The sequence below is a fragment of the Topomyia yanbarensis genome, chromosome 1 (genome assembly GCF_030247195.1).
Source record: "Topomyia yanbarensis strain Yona2022 chromosome 1, ASM3024719v1, whole genome shotgun sequence".
In the NCBI taxonomy this organism is placed as follows: Eukaryota; Metazoa; Arthropoda; class Insecta; order Diptera; family Culicidae; genus Topomyia; species Topomyia yanbarensis.
Genome location: NC_080670.1, coordinates 4,498,519 through 4,518,644, shown reverse-complemented (window position 1 = coordinate 4,518,644; position 20,126 = coordinate 4,498,519). Strand labels below are relative to the sequence as shown.

General features: G+C 38.8%; 1 protein-coding gene across 9 annotated transcripts in view; it reads right to left on the bottom strand.

Annotated features, from left to right (window-relative positions):
* Window positions 1-1,823: 1,823 nt before the first annotated feature.
* LOC131676681 (oxysterol-binding protein-related protein 8-like) overlaps window positions 1,824-20,126 on the bottom strand; it is a 54,937-nt gene continuing 36,634 nt past the window's right edge. Inside the window, exons 1-8 of one of the 9 annotated variants that reach the window (XM_058955925.1) lie at window positions 16,498-16,588; window positions 14,817-15,087; window positions 3,767-3,916; window positions 3,468-3,699; window positions 3,185-3,406; window positions 2,506-2,940; window positions 2,248-2,396; window positions 1,829-2,186 (exon numbers count right to left, since the gene is read on the bottom strand). In XM_058955925.1, the coding sequence (XP_058811908.1) occupies window positions 2,004-2,186; window positions 2,248-2,396; window positions 2,506-2,940; window positions 3,185-3,406; window positions 3,468-3,699; window positions 3,767-3,916; window positions 14,817-14,888 (1,443 nt within the window). In that variant the 5' untranslated portion in view covers window positions 14,889-15,087; window positions 16,498-16,588 and the 3' untranslated portion in view covers window positions 1,829-2,003. Of the gene's footprint in view, window positions 2,187-2,247; window positions 2,397-2,505; window positions 2,941-3,184; window positions 3,407-3,467; window positions 3,700-3,766; window positions 3,917-14,816; window positions 15,088-16,352; window positions 16,452-16,488; window positions 16,589-20,126 lie in introns of those variants that run through there. The other 8 variants (XM_058955928.1, XM_058955926.1, XM_058955929.1 and 5 more) reach the window with 8 other exon arrangements.

Below are 20,126 nucleotides of genomic sequence, written 5' to 3'. Positions count from 1 at the left end.
AACATTTTGCTTATTGCCTTTTTGAAAAATATCCAGCGCCTAAAATACGTCGCTTGCGATAGATTACATATAGTCCAACTCAGTGATTCTTATTTTTAATGGCAGGAATCCCATTCGAAATATCAATAACAAATCAATAACGTCTTTTATGTTTCCGAGAATCGTAGTGTCACATGGAAGATCCCGAAGATCGCAATCAATCGGACCCGATACCGTTTCGAAGCATGTTACAAATGCCCCTCGGTGTGCTTGAAGATTCATTCGATTAAAGAGTGGCAGAAAGAATCCTGTTTTCCTTACACCTTCCATTCATAGAAGTGCAGAATAGACTGCCCAGAAAAATGATGAATTTTTGAAAACTCAATCGGCCCACCCCTGAGTCGATTCCTAGTCCCACCAGGAGTACTTGCACCAAATTTGAAGCAAATCGGACAAGTCTTACTACCGGACCAACGTGCCTGAAGTTTGTATGGAATTTTTCAACAATTTATATGGAAAAAACTCCCTAGTTCATATTTTCGCCACTAGGTGGCGCTGTATGCATCGTATTATCACAGTATGTGAAAATAAGAAAGATAATTTAATTGTCTACAACTTTGTCGAAGACTGCTAGTAAATCCGGCTTTGTTAAAAGAAGTTATTAAACTTTTAACGAAGTGATGTCTGAGTCAGTTTTGCATGGGGCCTAGCAGTGCATGGTTGTGTATCAGTACTCGAGTCCCGCGAACTATACATTTTTGTGAAATAATGGTTAGATTTAGCTGAATAGTATGTTTACAATAATTGTATTAAATAATGCGGGCTGTTTTGGTTAGAAAATTTTAGTTCTACCTGTGACCGCATAGAGGGCGCCACCACTAACTTTTCATAGAAGAGAGATAGAGTATCAAGATGTTCGGATGAAATACTGAAAAATACCTGCTCTATAACTTTGTAGAAGACACCAAATTTCTATCTCTCTCCGTTGAAAAGTTAGTGTTGGCGCCCTCTATGCGGTAACAGGAGGAACTAAAATTTTCTAACCAAAGCATGACTCGTATTATTTACTATAATTCTTGTAAACATACCATACCGATTATTTCACAAAAATGTTTAGTTCGTGTGACTCGAGTACTGATACACAACCATGCACTGTTAGGCCCCATGCAAAACTGACTCAGACATCACTTCGTTAAAAGTTTAATAACTTCTTTTAACAAAGCCGGATTGACTAGCAGTCTTTGACAAAGTTGTAGACAATTAAATTATCTTTCTTATTTTCACTTACTGTGATAATGCGATGCATACAGTGCCACCTAGCGGCGAAAATGCGAGCTGGTGGGTTTTCTCCATGTAAATTGATCAAAATTCCCATACAAACTTCAGCCACGTTGGTCCGGTAGTTAGACTTGTCCGATTTGCTTTAAATTTGGTGCAAGTACTCCTGGTGGGACTAGGAATCGACTCAGAGGTGGGCCGATAGGGGTCATTTTTTTCCTGTCACTCTAGTGCAGAACCATTTTGGGTTTCGTTTAAGATCAGATTCGGTCCGTGAGTTATACCTGTAACAGAGGTAAAGGTTACGCGTAGTTGTGGTTTTTACTCATAGTTTAACGTAGGACTCCATTGATTGGTGTAATTGAGTCCTTTTTGGTCATTTCTGATGCAGCTAACGTTAAAGATGCGTTTTCATGCAGAATTTTCTACTTTGTTAAACATCACACACAAAATTTTGCAAAGCCGTTTTTGCGTTCAGAATCAACAGCTTCAAATCGTGGATTAAACATTTATTAGATACGACTAGTCATTTTTTTAATCATTGATGTTTTTTCCGTGTCTGAAAAACTCTTCTTCCCCTTTCGAATTAGATATATCTTAACCCTTAAATGCATGATACTCATTTTTCTTTGGTACTCATTTTTCGGCTTGTTGAGGCTTTATATCACAGAATTCGGTATGTTGCCAAATGGCAATAGTATGCATTTAAGGGTTAACCAACTCGTACTTCGACCGCCCCAAAATACTTACTTCGAAAGGAAATCTGCGTGATAATACGAGTCGGCCAGTTTGTCTAGGAAAGAACGTGGTTCGAGGATAAAGGTCGGCAGCACCACCTTGCTAAGGTCCATACCGGGTCGGACCTGTTTCACCAGAAACCATATCAAACTCTTGTGTTCTTCGGGAAGCTCCTCTACTTGTTCACCAGCCTAGACAATAATGAAACGCATTATAATAGAACAACTACAGTGCTATGAAAAACGATCTTACTGCTCCAAATTCTTCTTCCGGAAGGTGCACGTACGGTGTTTCCGGAAGCTCTTCCACCTCGAGCCCATCACCAAGATCTGACTCAGAATCTGATTCTCCGGCAGACATTACCAGTGTACCCTGGTCCGGTTGACTATCGATGTCCAAATCTAAAATTTACACGTTTACAAAAACGATTGTTAGTAACAGGTGAATGCCGCCGAAATTGTGACAACACAAAATGAAAACTAAAAGACAAAAAAGAACGAAACATCTAACATTGACAGCCGGAAACCCGTATCGTCACTCCACTGGCCGAATGACGGCCGCACTCTTTGTTGAACTCTGCCGGACTGCTGCGGCGTCGTATCTTTTCGTCGGCGGTCGGTCCCCCAGGTGTCAATCCAACCTGTAGGGAATTCCTTCGCCGTTCGGCACCGCCACTCTCGTCGAAAACATCGTCTGGAATGGCACTCGGTGACAGTGTCCCTGACCCGTACTGATCCCGGTGTCTCATGAATTCTGGGGAATCACGCAGGTATCGCTCCCAATGTGCGACCGCTAGGTAGAGCTGCTGAAAGATTGGCGTTGGCGAGGGACACGGGCTAGGGGGGAAAGGCGACTGGCCGGGTTCTACGTGTAGATTCTCTTCGTCCGTTGGGGAAGGGGGTAGATACTTTAGCAGATAGTTTAGGTGCTTTTTCAATTTAGGGACTACCGTTCGCAAGGGGTACACAGTTAGCATTTGAGGGGGGTTAACCAACAGTCGGAGTTATAAAACAGCCAAAACATACAGTTAAACAACACAAATTTAGCAACAGTAAGAGATGATTAGTGAGAGTTTACGAGCAAAGAAGCGAGAAGAACGGATAACAAACAAAAGAAAGACAGTCGGATTAGTAGTGGATCAAAAGATTGGAACTAAATCTAGCTTAAATAGCCATCTCGGTACACTCACCATGTTCGTCAAAGTGTTTCTCGTAGTCGGCTTCTGACCACTGAGTCTCGTGGGTGCTGGTGGCCCCTTCCAGCATACTGGTGTCGATGGCGGGCAGCGAACGTACCAGTAGCGCCGAACATCTCAACGAAAGTTCCAATGCATCCAACCAACACTTTCCTGCAGCCTGACTGGGAGCCCTAAAGATCAGATAGGACGTGGGCAGCGGCTGGACGACGGCTCCTAAAGCAACAGTTCATTTCAACAACTAGTTTTGCATTCGAACACTGTGGAAACGTCTCACCCATAGTCTCTTTGTCTGGCCCTCGAGGAGCCCATATCGTTTGGTCCATCGGGTGGAACAGCTTGAAGCAGAAGCCATCTTTTTTGCTTGGTCTCTCGATCACCTGGCACGAAGTCAGTAGAACCGTTCCCACCCAGTGACTACTTTTGGTTTTCGGACTTTTGTAGATGAACAGCAGTCCCGGTTTCAGCACGCACCACAGCTTCGTCCATGATTTGAGCGTTCCTCTGATCTGTGAATGGGAATTGAAAGAAACATCATCATCGGAAACGGAAAAAGTACATATAAAAAAACCTTACCTTAAGCCAATCGGCCAGCACTATCACGGCCGGGTCCTGGAGCGAATTTAGCAGCTCCGATGCAACCCGTTTCTTCTCGCGACGGTAGTTTTTTCGTTGTGCTTTGTATGATTCCTTGCGGTTCAGCTTAGCCGCATCGTTGTTGGGTGGCTGTGTCGGTAAAGAGAACAAAATGCTAGTCAAGGGTTTTTGTATATATTTTGTTTGATACGGCTAGTCTCTTGGATACATTTTCCAGTAGAATGACAGAACATGAAAAGCGACATATTTTGAGATTAACTCCAAAATTTTGACAATTTTTATTTGATTTATATATAACTCCCCAACATTTGTTTGTGTCTCTTAGGTGCTCTTTAACCCATTCATGCCCATGTTGTTTGTGGACAACAACGTTTTTAAACAGCTATACCTTTTGATTGAAGCAAGATTTGCTCACAAAAACAAGTAAGGCTAATGACTGTGACTATTGCCTTTCATTTGAGTAATAACAGTTACCAGGATCAGCTCTAGAAGCGAAGTTATGGCAATTAGTCTGACTCGATTCCGATGGAGCAGTGCTGCCAGGGACAGTTTACGTTGACAACAAAAAATAATTCTTTCTTATATCTTCGTTATGGTGCAATATTATTGAAAACTGATAAAACTTATCAATTTATACTGTCTTTGGCTACGTTTTCCATGCAATTGAACTGTTGTAAATATTCTTGAAGAATTGTATTGAGCATTGGAAGGTAAAAATTGAGCAGCTTCTAGCACTGCAAGGGAGGCACCTATCTTTTTCAAAACAGACGTTTCGTGTTTCTTGATCTCACCGTTTTCAAGGAAAAATAGTTTTAATACCCTACATGCACTAGAAAAAAGTTGGGCATGAAAGGGTTCATAGAGTACTTTACATTCGTACCGTAACTCTCACACAGTTCGGAAGTGTTTTTTTAATATCTGTGCTGTCTATTATTGGACGCTTTGTCTCGGTATTGCTTTGGGCTCGTTTTCAAGGCCACATTCCTCAGTCTTTTGTTCGCGCAGAGGAATTTAGATAAAAGCCCGCTATATAAGCTGGATCGGCGCATCGTTGGAAGCTAGATTCAAGATAAGTTGCTTTTATCCTTCCTAACACATTTATTGCTTTATTCCCGTCTGCGCGGTTGCTAACCTTGTGCGTTGATTGTGTCGATGGCTATCAAAGTTCAGCCCAGACAAGGTTAGGGTTGTTTTATTTAACTAAAAGCAGGCAAACGATATTGCTTGCCGCGAGCACATTACGCGAGACTATAATATGTATATTCCAGCGGTAAGGGTAGAGATGAAAGGCGTCGTCAGCGACGAGAGTTTGACATGTAAAGATCTGCTGCAGTACGGGGTTGGCTGTTACACATATCGCTTACTTCAGCAGGTGAAAAATACTTGATTGCAAGCGTTTGCACTCTGTAGTAGTCGCAGGAGATGGTTCGAAAACATACCCCCAATCAACTCTGGTCAGGTGACCTTCGCTGATAACGCTTTATCGAACCAGCTACCCCCTAAGGATGAGTACTTTTAGGTGTCAAAAGAGTTATTCCTTCTACAGAATTAACCTTCCCTCGATAACAGGCATTGAAGTTGTCGCTTGTCGAGTAAAAATCAAAGGCTTCAATATATGTCCCCCTAACACCGCGGTTGGACAACGGCGGCTACACGACATCATAGAATCCCTGTCTGGAACGTGACTAGTTTTAGGATATTTTAACTCTCACGGTACGATATGGGGTTGCCTTTATGATGATAATCAATCTTCCTTTATTCACGATCTTTGCGAAAATTTCAATTTGAAAATTATAAACACGGGTGAAATGACAAAGATTGCTGTTCTACCAGTGCGCCCGAGCGCCCTAGACTTGTCGCCCTACTCAACATCGCTGCGGTTAGATTACACAAGTAAAGCAATCTCTGATTGCCACGGTACCGGCCATCTGCCGATCGTAGTTTCAATCACCAACGGCTCAAGGCCATCGGAATCAATCAACGTTTCGTATGACCTCACACGAAATATTAATTGGAAGAGTTATGCTCCCGCGATATTCGAAAAAATCGAATCCACTAAAGAGCTTCCTCCGGAGGAAGAGTATAGCTTTTTGGCTGGTTTTATTCTCGACACCACGAATCAAGCTCAGACTAAACCACTCAAAAACGTTCTCCCAACCTAACAAACAGTGCTCAAACCTATACGCGGAGAAGGCCTTTCGGGAAGATGGATTACCGGCTAGCTACAGTTACGCGACGTTAGAAACGCGAATGAAGAATTTGATGAAAGCTATGAAACGTGACTACTGGCGCCGGTTCGTTGACGGATTAACTAGAGAAACATTGATGAACACCCTTTGGGGCGCGACCTGACGTATGCGAAACCGTAATATTACTAACGAAAGCGTGGAATATTCAAACCGTTGGATATTCTATTTCGCCTTGAGACAGAACACCTAGCGCGCCACGTCCCTCCGCGATTCCGCGAACGAAATACCGTGTTCGATGGTGGCGTTCGTATTTCCTTTCTTATCAAGCAACAATAAAGTCCCAGGGCTAGAGAGAATCAAATTCAACTTGTTGAAGAGCCTTCCAAAAGACGCTTCTGTTGAGTTTATTCAACAAGTTTCTTGGGGTAATATTGTCCCACACGAATGGAGACAAGTGAATGTCATCGCCATCTAAAAACCAGGAAAACCAGCCTCCGATCACAACTCTTATCGACCGACAGCAATGCTGTCATGTCTCCGGAAGCGGTTCGAGAAAATGATCTTGTTCCGTCTCAACAACTGTATATGATAGCTGACTTAAAAAATACTTCAGAGAGTAATCCCCTAGTTTTAAGTCATTTGTAAACGTAAAACAAAGAATTTGGCACCGTTAAGCTAACGCAAACTTGCCTTATCAAATAACCGAATTGAATAAAAAAAGGAACGATTCGATTTGAAATCTTCCCCGACCGGGATAATCGGCACCGATAAGGGTTTGATGAATTGACATTAAACTAATTTGAAGGTTCTCAAAGGAATACAAGGAGTCGCCTATATTATTGGGATGTTTGCATAAATGTTAATTTTGCTTGCTTTGCTAACTACCGACCGACGCAACGACACGCGATTCGTGTTTCAAAAACCTACGACGCGATTCGTTAGGTGACCTTTGGCGTTAAATGCAAATTTTCGCTGATAGGTTCGTAGCATTTACGCTCGTAGAGAGTGATTAAATTGTGGGGGGCAAAATACACCTCGTATAAAAAGCTATGACATCTTAAAACTACAAGATCATACAGCAGTTATTAATTTTTTCGTTTAAGCCTTCTACAGATGTAAAATCTCCAGTCTAGTCTACACATACACAGCCAATACATGTAGGGATCCTGGAAAATTGCAGACGTTCGTCCACAATTTTTCTTGTCATTATTAATGTTTGTGGCACATGTTGAATATGACACAAGCATTAAAGCGGCCAGGCCAACTGTGCAGCGTACATAATAAAGATGATTCAAAATTATACGGCAATCAAATTATTCATTCAATGAATAATTTAATCAATGGATTATTTTGAAGCTTGAATAAGGAAGAAACGTGGATAACCGTACACAACCGTTTCAATTTGATGGGGGTTTGATAAATCGTTGGGAGTGACTTTGCTAAGAGGGTTAATGTCACTCCTTTGGTCCTAGGTTCCTGGGATGGGAAAGAAGTATTTAGCCCTGCCCTGGCTAATGAGTCACGGTTATAGCGCCCTTACTCGCTCGCTTTCTACAGATGTAAAATCTAACGCTAAACTCAATTTACCAAAGTATAGATTGTCCCCTCGAGTCCAATAAGTGAACAGCATAATTTACCGAAGATAACAGAAAGTCATAAGTGATGCTCACAAATCGCTCTACAGAAATGTCTTAAATAAACTTGAAGTTAGATTCTTAATAGCACCCAAGGCACTGGAGTCGACTTCGTTATGAATAAACAAGAATAAACGATGAACATTTCAACGCCACCATTCCAAAGTTACTCTTCCGATCAAAATTCACAGTCGATGTCAAAATTCTGTCTCACCTCTAGGCACGGCACAACTATACATACTCTTGCTGTTTAGTCATGTTCTGCGGTTGAATTTTCATTGCGATAAATAATAAATGTGTTACGAATTATCGATCAGTTTGTCGGGTGGCTGCTGAGTGAAAATGGTCGATTGAATATTCATAATGGTATTACAGGTATTATGGTGTTAATCGGATGTAGAGTACATATCAATTATTCACCGCAACACTGTTGTGAGTAGAGTGAAATTTCGTTCCAACTGATGAAGCTAAAACTTCAATGGAGAAGCTAGGTGTTTCACGACTCACAGCATCATCTAGCGAGACTATCTAATTGTTAGTCGTTAAACCAATTTTAAATTTAGAGAAGTTGGACTTGATTGTTTCGTATTCCACTCGTCAGTAACTGACACCAACTTGCTGCCAGTTAGACGATATATCCAAACTAACTGAATTTAATGTCTAATTGGCCAATTTGTTGTTAGCATGGATATATTGTCTAACTGGCAGCAAGTTGATGACAGATACTGACGAGTGGAACAGAAAACAATTTAATTCAACTTCTCCAAGTTAGGTGTTGTATCATTATTCGCAAAATGGTACTTCCAATTTATTTTCCTTTGGAAAAAAATAAAGGTTGCATTTAAAATTTATAAAATGAGTCATCATTGATTCCACCTACTCAGTAATCGTGGACATTTAAACATTTCCATTGCACTATAACACAGCGATGTTAAGAAACCTGGGGAAAGCCACTTCAAAAAAGTTGAGGGGATGGTCTACTCAGACCTATCCTATCGTATTTGTCTAGCATCGTTCCATTCACTACAAAACGCCTTTAGGGAAGTTTCGTCGGCGGAAAGAATGTGGAAAAAACTTTTGTGCAGCCCACGAAGCGGGATTGAGAATCGCTGAAGGGTGGAGGAGGTTCGATGCGGCAACCATTGCAGAACTGATTGCGAACCAGCTAGAACATTGGCGGAAATCTTTGCATTGAGAATGCCAAAAAACTTTTCGCTCCATTTTATACCATGTCGGACGAGAAATGAACGGACATACTTCCAAGAAGCGGAATCGAAATTTTTTTGAAGTTTCGCTGCTCGTAACTTTTAAATGTAATAATTTCATGAAATTTGACTAGCGGAATTGCACGCTGTAAGTTATTTCGTTATAGGATAATAATTTTTCATGTGTACCATAGAAACACAAAGTACTTAAATTTGTTGAATTAAAAAGATGCTCAATGTTCCATTCTTTATTTCATGAGCTGGTTAAAAGACGAACATTTTTCTTGGCAAAATCAATATGTATGAATGAAAGAACGAATTAAGTAATATCCAAATACAACCGACATTGGTTTCAAACCAGGGTATTGTGCCGAATTTGGTCATATTTCTATTGTTACCCCGTCCATTTCGACATGTTAGAAAATTGTCTGCTGACTCTATTCAGTGCATTGCATTTCGCTGGTAAAACGTGAAGTGACACACTCGATTCCGTGTTTCGCTACAATTTTCCATGGGAGGTCACTGTTTCATTCCAGTTTTTGATTTATCATTGTTTCTCAGTGTCGATATTACTTTTTATGACATATAATTCGTTAAAAAAACAACTAAAAATTTCAAGATTATGTAAATTTTGTAAATTTTTTTCCATATCGACAAATATTCGACACGTTTCACGAGTTTCTTCAGAAATGTTGCTTTCCTTCATGCTATTATCGCCACTGATAGCTTGATGACTACGTTTCTTTGTTGTTAAAAATTTTACACTGTTTGAGGTAACACACATCATGCGCAGTTCGCCTACAGAACTGACTCGCTGTAATTTGATTTTCATGCGTACACAGCGTGGTCTGAGCATGGCTATGGCCTCGAATAAGGCTCACGAAATATATGCAATCGGCATTCTTACAAAACGAATCCGGGAAGAAATTCGTCCAAGTCTTTTATGTAGCGGAATCCACTTATCCGTTTTGCCGCATACAATTTTTATTCTCGATGCCCAGTACGGTTTCAGTTAAAGATGAAAAATGAAGCTTTCATATAACTTCGTTGTATTTCAAGATTATTGAAAACTGATAAACCTCACTGATTTAGACGGTCTTTTACTATTTTTTCCATGCAATAGGAGGAATAGGTATTGTGAAAATTCTAGGAGAATTGTACTGCTCACTGGAATGTAAAAATGGAACAGCTTGTAGCACTGCGAAAAAAGCACACACATTCATCAAACTAGGTTTCTCGTGTTTCATAGTTTTGGTATCCTATATATGGTAAAAAAAAGTTGGTCAAGAAAGGGTTATAGGACATGTAGTCAAACCTTTATAAATTGTGTCTCTTTTCCGGTCATCATTTAAGTAAAACAGCTTACCAACAAGCCATATTTTTAGATGCTGTAATAGGTAATAGTTACACGCGACATATCCAGAATAAAAGGGAAGGAGTTTCGTAGACTAATTAAGTCGGAGCATAATGCTTGGTTTTGAACACCAGTCAACACACTAAGTTACATATAGGGAGACGGGCATAACGTGGTTGGTAAATTGATCACCTTGTATGCAGCTCACCTGGGTTCGATAACTCGGAAAGAGGCAAACGACCCTAAGGTTTAAACTCCTATAATCAAACATTTAAAAAAAGTTACATACGGCGTCAGCTATATAATGCAAATTCGTTAATTGTGAACGACAAAATTCGAATTCTTACATCCATCTCTTGGCCATTTTTAATTTTGAGAGTCAAGTTGCAGTAATACTCATCAAGCTTCTCCTTCATTTCACCAACGGCTAACTCTTTGAATGGTAATGTTAAATGAGGGAGCAGAGCTCATTAGTGGCGATGGTGTTAAGATATACTGCGTATATGCCACTCCAACAGCCGTAAACACACAAACTACTAAACAGATCCCGATCAGAACGACCTAACAAGACCATCATAATAAATGTATAACTGAGTTTGTTACAAATAAAACACCATGTTCTAATTTTGTTAAAGATGATGCGTTCATTTGGAAAATTCATAACAAAATTATAGAATAGTTGTTCATTATTGCATTTTATAATATTGCAGAATAAGTTAGACATTTTTGGCAAAGCAGGTCTCAGAAAAGCCTGGACAGAATTAAACTGCGTAACTTGCTCCTTTTGCATTTGTTACCGAAAACGGACGAAAAATTAGCTATGATATACATTCTTAAGTTTCCGTCTAGATTATCCCCACACTTCACTAAAACATGAATGAATATAATTAAACAATCGAAATTTACCTCTTATTGAATTTATTCCCTATCAACAGATAAAAATTTACTTTCGTGATTAATTATGCTATCTCGATTTGCTACTGCGCATGTGTTTTTGAAGGATGGAAGTTGTAAAAACATGTTATAAAGCCATTATTGCTAGCTCCAATATACGGATATATCCAATTGAGCAACGTAATACAGTTTTTTGTAGTCTTGGCTTGGTTTTAAAGATTCGTTGAATCAACCAGTTAGACGAAAACTGTCTGAATTAATTATCGCTCCTTCGGATTCAACTGTTGGATACTACCTAGTTACGCATAAGCCAGGCAAAGGTAATAACGACAAGTTTGTCGAAATCGAATTGAAAAAACAGCTCATGTTTCAAAGAAGGAGAATTACGTACATGATTTTGTTTAAGATTTTCATTACTTATATGATAACCACTACAATACATCATGACATTAAAAGAGTCCCATGATAACACACTGACCGCTACAGGAAAGGGCCGTTGTCATTTAAAAAGTTGAAAAAAAGCAGAAAAACTTAAATAAAAACGCTACGGTTTTGTTTAATTTTTCTTTAAAACTGTATGAAATCTACCTTATTTTCTGCTTGGTATATGTTGAAACCAGCCATCAGTACAATCACGGAACTGACATCGAAGTTCTCATATATTCTATTCTATTCTATTCTAACCCTTACACAGCCAGTATTGAAAAGCATCCTGGAAAACACTGCAGTTAGTCTGTAGTGTTTTTCTTGTCAATATTAATATTTGAAGCATATCTTCATATGTCGCAAATATTTAAACGGCCAGGCCTACTGTGCAGAGTTGGGTTTTGAAGTTGTTTCAAAATTAGACGGCAGTTAAATTATTCATTTAATGAATAATTTAATTGACGAATTGTTTTGAATCTTAAAGGAGGAAGAAACGAGGACAACCGTACCGACCGTTTCAGTTTAAAGGGAATATAATAAATCGTTGGGAGTGACTTGGCTAAGAAGGTTAATGTCACTCCGTTGGTCCTTTGGGATGGGACAGAGGTATTTACACCTTGCCCTGGCTAATAAGCCTAGGTTAAAGCGCCTTTACTCGCTTATCGTGCCGTGTCAGATAATAATATTAACAATAACTTCATAATTCCGAAGAATTGGGAAGTAAGTGCAGATATCTTTTGACTAGAGACAGACGATCCACGAAGCTTATGGATATACTTCAGATAATGAAAATAAAAAGCAATGAAATACTTAGAAGGAATAAATCACCAGCCACTATACTGCCCATGATCGCAAATCAGTCCCATAAAGATAGGAAATCTCATAGAAAACGGAACTATGCGATCAGGAGAAGCATAGAAAAAATGACAACAATTTGAAAGCAGAAACAATATAATCAGAAGGATCTCACCGGTAATTGCAGATACATCACACTGCGTTGTGGTCCTGCCGTAATATATTCGGACGTCTGCAGTGTCAGTTTTGCTGCTGGAACTTGCTAGCCGCAAAGTATATTTCAGCCACAGCTGGGGTCTCCATCCGTACCACGCACTAGCACGCTCAATGTGCTCAAATACCATTCTCCTCTCCTGTACGAAGACCGCTGATGTCACCTCTGAACACAGCCAGCAGCGGTTGACCGGCGAACGTTCCGCTCACAAGAGCAGCACAATGACGCCAAAATAGTTCCGGGAACTCCGAACTAGCTATTAACTTTATAGTACTCCGTGTTCCACAACCGAGAATTCGTCTGAAGTGGTGCAACTAATAAAAACTTCTGAAACTGCAGCAAAATAGTGCAGAGCAAAAAAAACCGACGGAAAAAACAGAACTGTCTCGAAACAGGCCTCGCCTACTCTCTTGCTGGTAGCCTTATCAACATCGAAGTTCTCATATATGCTAAAAATTGGTTGCGAAGTTTCAAACCGAAGTGTAGTACAAAAACTTTAATATTGCTCCGACAAACATAGTCACACAAAGATTTTTTTTTAATATTATGATAATCATCATATTATATGTTCAATCGAATAGTGCATTTTGTGTTTCTAATTGTATTTTTCCTTCTTTAGAACATAAACTGATCTTCTTGCCTCTGTCCGCATTACGACCAATCGACACAGAAGCCGGGATCAACGGCTTAACTCACTTTTCGAAGGAAGACGTGACCACAGATTTTTCAACTTTAGAAAATCTCAACTACTTCGGCAGGGATTGTACCCAGACCCACTGGTGTGAGAAGCGGTCATGCCTACCACTCAAACAATGGCGCCGTCTGTTACATATTTGTTGCTTGCAATACAGTATGTAGTCTACTGTATACAAGGCCGTAGCATGGTCTTCTGGCGCGCTTGACGGACTCTCAGTGTTGTGTCGTATGGGTGTTGGAAATGACACACTTATCCTGATTTATCGTATGACTTATCCTCGTTTCGTTTATAAAGCAATTAAAAGATTTCAGCGTACTCTTAAGACTGTAAAAGTAACGTTACAATACAATGCAGGTTACTGTTTCCTCATTTATAGATAATCTAAATTTTTTACTGACTTGACGAGGCAGTTTAGCTTGAAACGTCACCGTTTTCTTTAAGTTCGTCTCGTGCCGGGCTCTAGCCCCTGCATAAATGACTCTCCTGAAAAGACCTAGCTGACGGTATAATGGATGTGTAACAAGATTCGTTATCAACATCCCATTTAAAATCACACACATTGAGCTCGTTCGGACCATATCTGATTTTTCGGATTCGCTAAGTATTCTGAATATTTCGAAAGGACAGACATCGAAAGTTCGCCCACATAAGCTCGTCTTTTATGAACCACTACTGCGTCTACATTCCCGCTCACAAGGTTGAGATCGACGATGTGGTCATCGATTCGAGTTTATCATAAATGGATCTAATGATGCATGTGGTTGGCAATTTCAAGATGCCCTTACCCCAAGGAGCGAAGGTATTGAATGACAATCGCACTGGACAGAAGTAAATTGTGAATCCTCCCCATTTTCCGTTTGTGTCTAGTATGTCAGTATCGGTTTTTATGAGCATTTTCATTTTTTTGGTATTATCAGTTATAAAAATAGCCACCCGGTGGGATTGAATATTAAGCCAATTCTTGCCAAACGGCTATTTTGGTGTACATTTGATTGATGACTTCCAAAGTCAAAAATACTGAAATAAATGTTTATAAACAGTTTTCTACAGTCATGAGCACAACCAACTTTGGAGGTTTAGTATCTTCTAAGAAGATTAATTGCACTATAGTGCATCGATAAAAAAATAATGCTGGTGATAAATCCCCCTAGAAGTAGGGTTCAGAGACTTGATGTCTTCAGTAACGTTATTGAGAATGCTATTAGAAACAAGTTTGTTGGAGACACAATAGCTAACTTTATGCACATATCAGGATAAAGAACAATATTTATGAAAGTTTTAAATATCCATGCCATGGATAAAATGTGTGTTTAATTATTCTAAACAACTTTGCAGAATGTCAAACAAATATAAGAGTAACATGGGGCATTCATGTCTTCAATAAAATTGTTTCTAATATGATTCTTCTTTTTTTGTTTCTAATATAATTTTCATTTTTTCCGAATTAAAGATCTATCACTACTTGAGCCGAAAGTTTATACAACATATATCACGCAAAACGAAATCTTAAATCACGATTAGATTGCTGATAAGTTTAGCCTCGCATCAAACGGAGTGTCGTGCGACTTTGAAATTTAATACCCAAGATAAAATCATAGTCAAAGCTAATAATACTACTCACCTTATCTGGAAAGCCGGCCTCAATCTTTGGACTGCTGTCGTTCCATCCCGAGATTCCTAGAAAGAATTTCATAGCTCATGAACACTTTGTTATGCCAGTTTTATTTTCACATAATCATTTCCATCTAACGGGATGTACACTGTACTAATTTGTACTACTGTTTTATTTTCATTGTCTACTACACACTTGTACGATAATTTGAAAAACACTCAAAACAAAAATCACGGGACTCTTTAAAAATTAACGCATCAACACAGGGCTCTGATATCAGCTACGAATACAAACATATCAAAAAAATACAACACCACTTATCACATGCTTCTTAATTGTTGTTGTTTTTTTCCTAGATTGCTTATTTTTGTCATTCAACTTGGAGGAATCGTGTCAGTCCATTTATTTGATCCACCAAACAAACAATGCGATACAAATTAGCATTTCCGCCTAAAACGGTTCAGCAGCATTTGCGAAATTCCTTCCTGACTTGTGCGAACTGTCTCGAAATTACTTGTGAAATGTTCCGCAATGTGAAATATTTACAACAACTAAACAGACAAACAGAATGACGCAATGTAAACCGAGAAATAGTTCACACAGATGACAGCTGCCGAGTCCATATGTCGTCGTCTTCTTTAAGCCTACGTCCGAAGTGTGCGCTGTTTCGCAAGCGGCCATCCGAAACGAAAACGAAAACAACGACGTGGGAATATTAAAACTTAGAATCAGAATCGTAAACACTTTCACCATAGGCCTGTGGATTGCGGCGGGCAGGGTGGGTTCGGTGCGAAATGTTCTTTCAGGTGGAAAGCGAAACAGTTAGATCTCAGTGCAAGATGAAAATTGGCGTGTTTTACCCTAATTTTATGTACCACATCGCAATTATTTTTTGGAATTTTAAAACGTTTTCGTTTTTACATTGTACTTCATCGGTGTGGTGTAAAAAAGTTAGAATTATACACACAAGATTGAATGAGTTTAATACCGACTACACCAAAATAGTTCACGCCCAACAACGAAAATGCCGTTAAATAAACAGAAAGTCAACAAAAAATATTAATTTGTGAATATCTTAATTCTGTGCCGGATAATTTGACAGCTCCAGGCAGTTACACCCGATCCGTGGCGGTTTGTTTACAGTTGCATCAACCAGACGTATCGCGTACAACCCACAAATATGCGTCAATAAAAAAGCGATCGACACTATTATAGTGATGAGCCGGCAACGTTTCGCTTCAGTGCGTTCAAAATGAAAAATAAACAACGCCCGACATCGAACCCACCCCGCGAACGGAGCAAACGAGGGAGCGGGGGCAAATCGCCACGAACACCGGCACCCGACCCGACACAGTCTGAATTAATTCGGCTTGCCGTCCGCGACGTGTTGTTGCGGTGAAAACACTGTTCTTTCCTCGACCGGTGGCGGTCAGTAGCAGCAGATCCAATCAAGGTCAAGATGTTCAGATGATTAGTTCGGGGATACGTTGGTACGATCGCCAACAATTAGTACTGTTTTCCTGTGTTTTCACCACGACCACGCACCGTTCAAATCCAACGAATCACTGCTGCACGTGGAAGCTAAATCAACTAACTGAAACTTCCGCCGTTATTATGATCCAAATTTTGAACTGTGTTTACGTTGATGTCAATAATTCAATTAGATCATAATTATGCGCACTTTGGGTACCTATCACATTTCACACCGACACCGTTCGTTTTTATTTTCTCGCGGAATTCATCGCTACTGAACCGAACGTGACTAAACGCTCGACGGTACTGAAGAGGCCATCGCACAAAAACAACAACAGAGCTTTGGGGGGGGTTGGTATACTAGCAATGCGGCGCCAGCTACGATTGCAAGACACTTTGCTGTAGTGGTGGAACGATTGAAACGCTAACAATCAGCCGATGGGGCTGTTTCAAGACAGTCAGCGTACGTACTGACTGCCGCTAGCCAATACTGTACTGCACAGGACCATCATCATCATCATCATCGCCGTCGTCGTCATCGAATGCATATAAATTATTCTTCGGTAGGGCTTTCGTGCCCTGTGCTGCCATGAAGCGTGAACTGCATTCTTTATCGCACCACAATTCAGTGTGATTTGGCGTAGGATATAGAATGAAGCGTCCACCGAGGGGTGCTTCAACCGTTTTGAAATTTTTGCCGTTGAAAAAGTGAAAGAGACAAATAGCATAATGTCAGGAGTCTGATTTAATTGGGTCGATGGACACGTTCCCCATGTAGCTTAGAAATTTGTACCTAGCTACTAAACATCGCATGGATTTCGAACAATAAATTGTAGGCGTAAACAGCTTGCGTTGCTGCGACCCCGCATGGACGAACATGGCTGTTGTAGCTTTTGTCGCATTATCAAACGATAATGAATGGAAGCACGGCAAGCAAGTCATTGTCATTGTCTTGAAATCAAAAGAAATTGACTGAATTGGTAACATTTTTTTTAATTTCTTCGTATTTATTTGATTTTTGAGTATTTTCAATTAATTCCAAGAAACTTCTTCCGTAAACTGTAGTCTGCATTAATTGCAATCGAATAAGAATGGGACAACCATGTTTTGTTTTTTTATATATATTTTCTAAACAGTTTACATTTCTTTATTATTTTGTGCATTGTCATTCAGTGGTGATACAGAATACAATCCAACAGACAACTCATGCAAAAAAAAATCCTATGGGACAATTATACTTTTATGGGCTGTGTATATGTCATCGCTTTACATTAAAAATGATAGGCTGAATAAATCTTTACGATGATTTCTTGCCGCGCTTCCATTCATTATTATCGATTGATAATATGACAAAAGCTGAAACAGCCATGTTGGTGCCGGCGGGACCGCGGTAGCACAAGCTGTTTACGCCTTCAATCCGTTATTCGAAATCTGCGTACGGCGACGTTCCGCGTGGAATAGCACAATTACAAATGGCGCGCCATTTTTTTCTCGGTGCTATGTTGGTACTAAAAGTAGTATATGTGGTATTTTTTCGACCAAAAATAAGGTCCACAACACGCTTTTATTTCATTTTGTTATAAACAATCGTTTAAAAAGTAACTTTTCGGATTTAGAAAAAAATCACTAACAATCTATGTGTTACAAAAATTTCATTGCTGGTTAGTTCAATAAAATTGGTCAATAATTAAATTTTACTTAATTTGGGTGGTTCATTTGAGAAATTTTGACTCCATTATTATTTTCATATGGTGTAAATTTTCTGATTAATTTATTTTATTAATTATCTAACCTTAATTAAATTTATTACTATTATTATTTTGAATATTTTAATAATTTAAATGATTGTATTAATTTAATTATCTTCAAGAACAACATCAATTTCATTATTTTATAAATTTGAGCATTTTCTAAGTTTCAATATTTCATCGATTCCATAAATTTTATTGATTTTAAATTTTGGATTTTTTTTATTTTATTAGTATTGTAATTTTGACAAAGATTTCCAAACATTTTAATTTCATAAATACAGTGATGGCCCCGTCTTCATCAGCCCTCGATTTTGACTACCCCCGATTTGGTCAGCTTATTGACCCGATTTTGTCAGCCGCATATGAAAATCCTTTTGATATACTCTAGCAGATGAAACAAGTCAAATTCGAGTAAATTCTTTCTTGAGCACACTTAACGTAAAAATGCTAAATTTGCAAATATAAGAATATTTTTTTTTATATTTTGAACTGCAAGACACTGAAAATTTATGCTTAATAATCAGAAAAGAGCTATGAGGCTATGCCTAGAGACTAAAGAAGACTATTTTTATAGCTTCGGTCCTGATTCTGTCAATACCCCCATTTTGTCCACGAAAAATACACCAATGGGCTGAAGAACACGGGTCCTCGCTGTAGTTTTTTATCTTATTATTTTATTCCTTGCTGTATTTTTTATGTTATTATTTTAATGATTATATTTGGTATGTGGAATTAATTAATTATTTAAATTTATTATCGTATTGTTTTATTATTTTATTTTTATTTTGAATGTTTTATTATTTTTGATTAATTTTGCTGATTTTAATGATTATATTTGTTTTAACAATCATAGTTTTTTATTATTTATTTAGAAAGGTTTTAACCTCCTTTTTGCCTTTCTGCCTAATAACTTGTTCCACAAGCGTCATATCGTTACGTGGTGTTCAAGAGTTTGTTTTTTTTTGTTAAATTTCCTATGAAAACAGCATATCGATTTATGTCCCCATGCGAAATCCCATGTGAGCTTAAACCACGGGTGCAAAAATATAGTTTCACCGATCGAGCTAAGACTTTGCACGATTGTTTTACGACCTAAATGAAACCCAGAAAGCAGCTCAGAGCAAGAATCCAATTTTTGTCACACCCTATTGTTTAGTCTGCCCTCTGCCTCGCTCTCGCATACTTCCATGTCGTTGCCACTAGAGCAGTTTTGGTTTTTAATGTTGGTTGTTTTTACGCTTCTTGTGTTTCAGACTGACCTTGGCTGGATATCGAGGATTATCGTTTGGTCGACTGTCTGTGGTTTAGCAGCGAAAGGCTAAATTAGTTATGGAAGTTAAGTAGAAAAGAATAGGTTTGTGCAGATGCCGGGGAAAAAGTTTCTCCAGGTGTCATTCGTAACTGATTCCACTTCTCCGTATTTCGACATGATGTTTTGTGGTGCGCGGTGCGAAATCGTGCAGGTAAATTTCAGTCATATCATTATCCATATATACGGAGATCTTGGCTTTAATGTTGATCAAGCTCTATTTTACCTTTAATAATCCACCTCGCGAACTGTAGATCTTCCCTTACGAAGAAAGGAGTGACCAAAGATTTTTTTCACCTCACAAAAATCTTAAAAACCTCAACTGAGATTGAACACAAGACAAACTGCTGGGGTGAGTGGCGGTTATTTCGACAGTGAATTTTTCGCCTTAAGAGTCAATGCGCGAGAATTCCTAAATTGGGAAAAATCAAATACCTCCGCAAATTTTCAATTTATGTTGTTGGACGCGGAATTGATTGATCCTTTGAAATATCATTCGAACAATGCCTTCGAAAAAATGTTGCACCATTTGTATATTTTCACAATAAAAATCGCAATTTTCATATTGTTATCTCAAAATAATTTTTATATTGTTGTCCTAAAATCGCAAAGTTGCCTTTGGAAAAATGTTGAATAATATGCTTTTTTATCGGAATATAAAAAAGGTTATTTTAGCACATTATTTCTTACAATACAGCATAATATATCATATCGTTAGCTAGGTCCATTTCTCTAAATCGACCAAAAATCAGCACAGCCAATTTTTTAGTGTCGAATATAATAAAA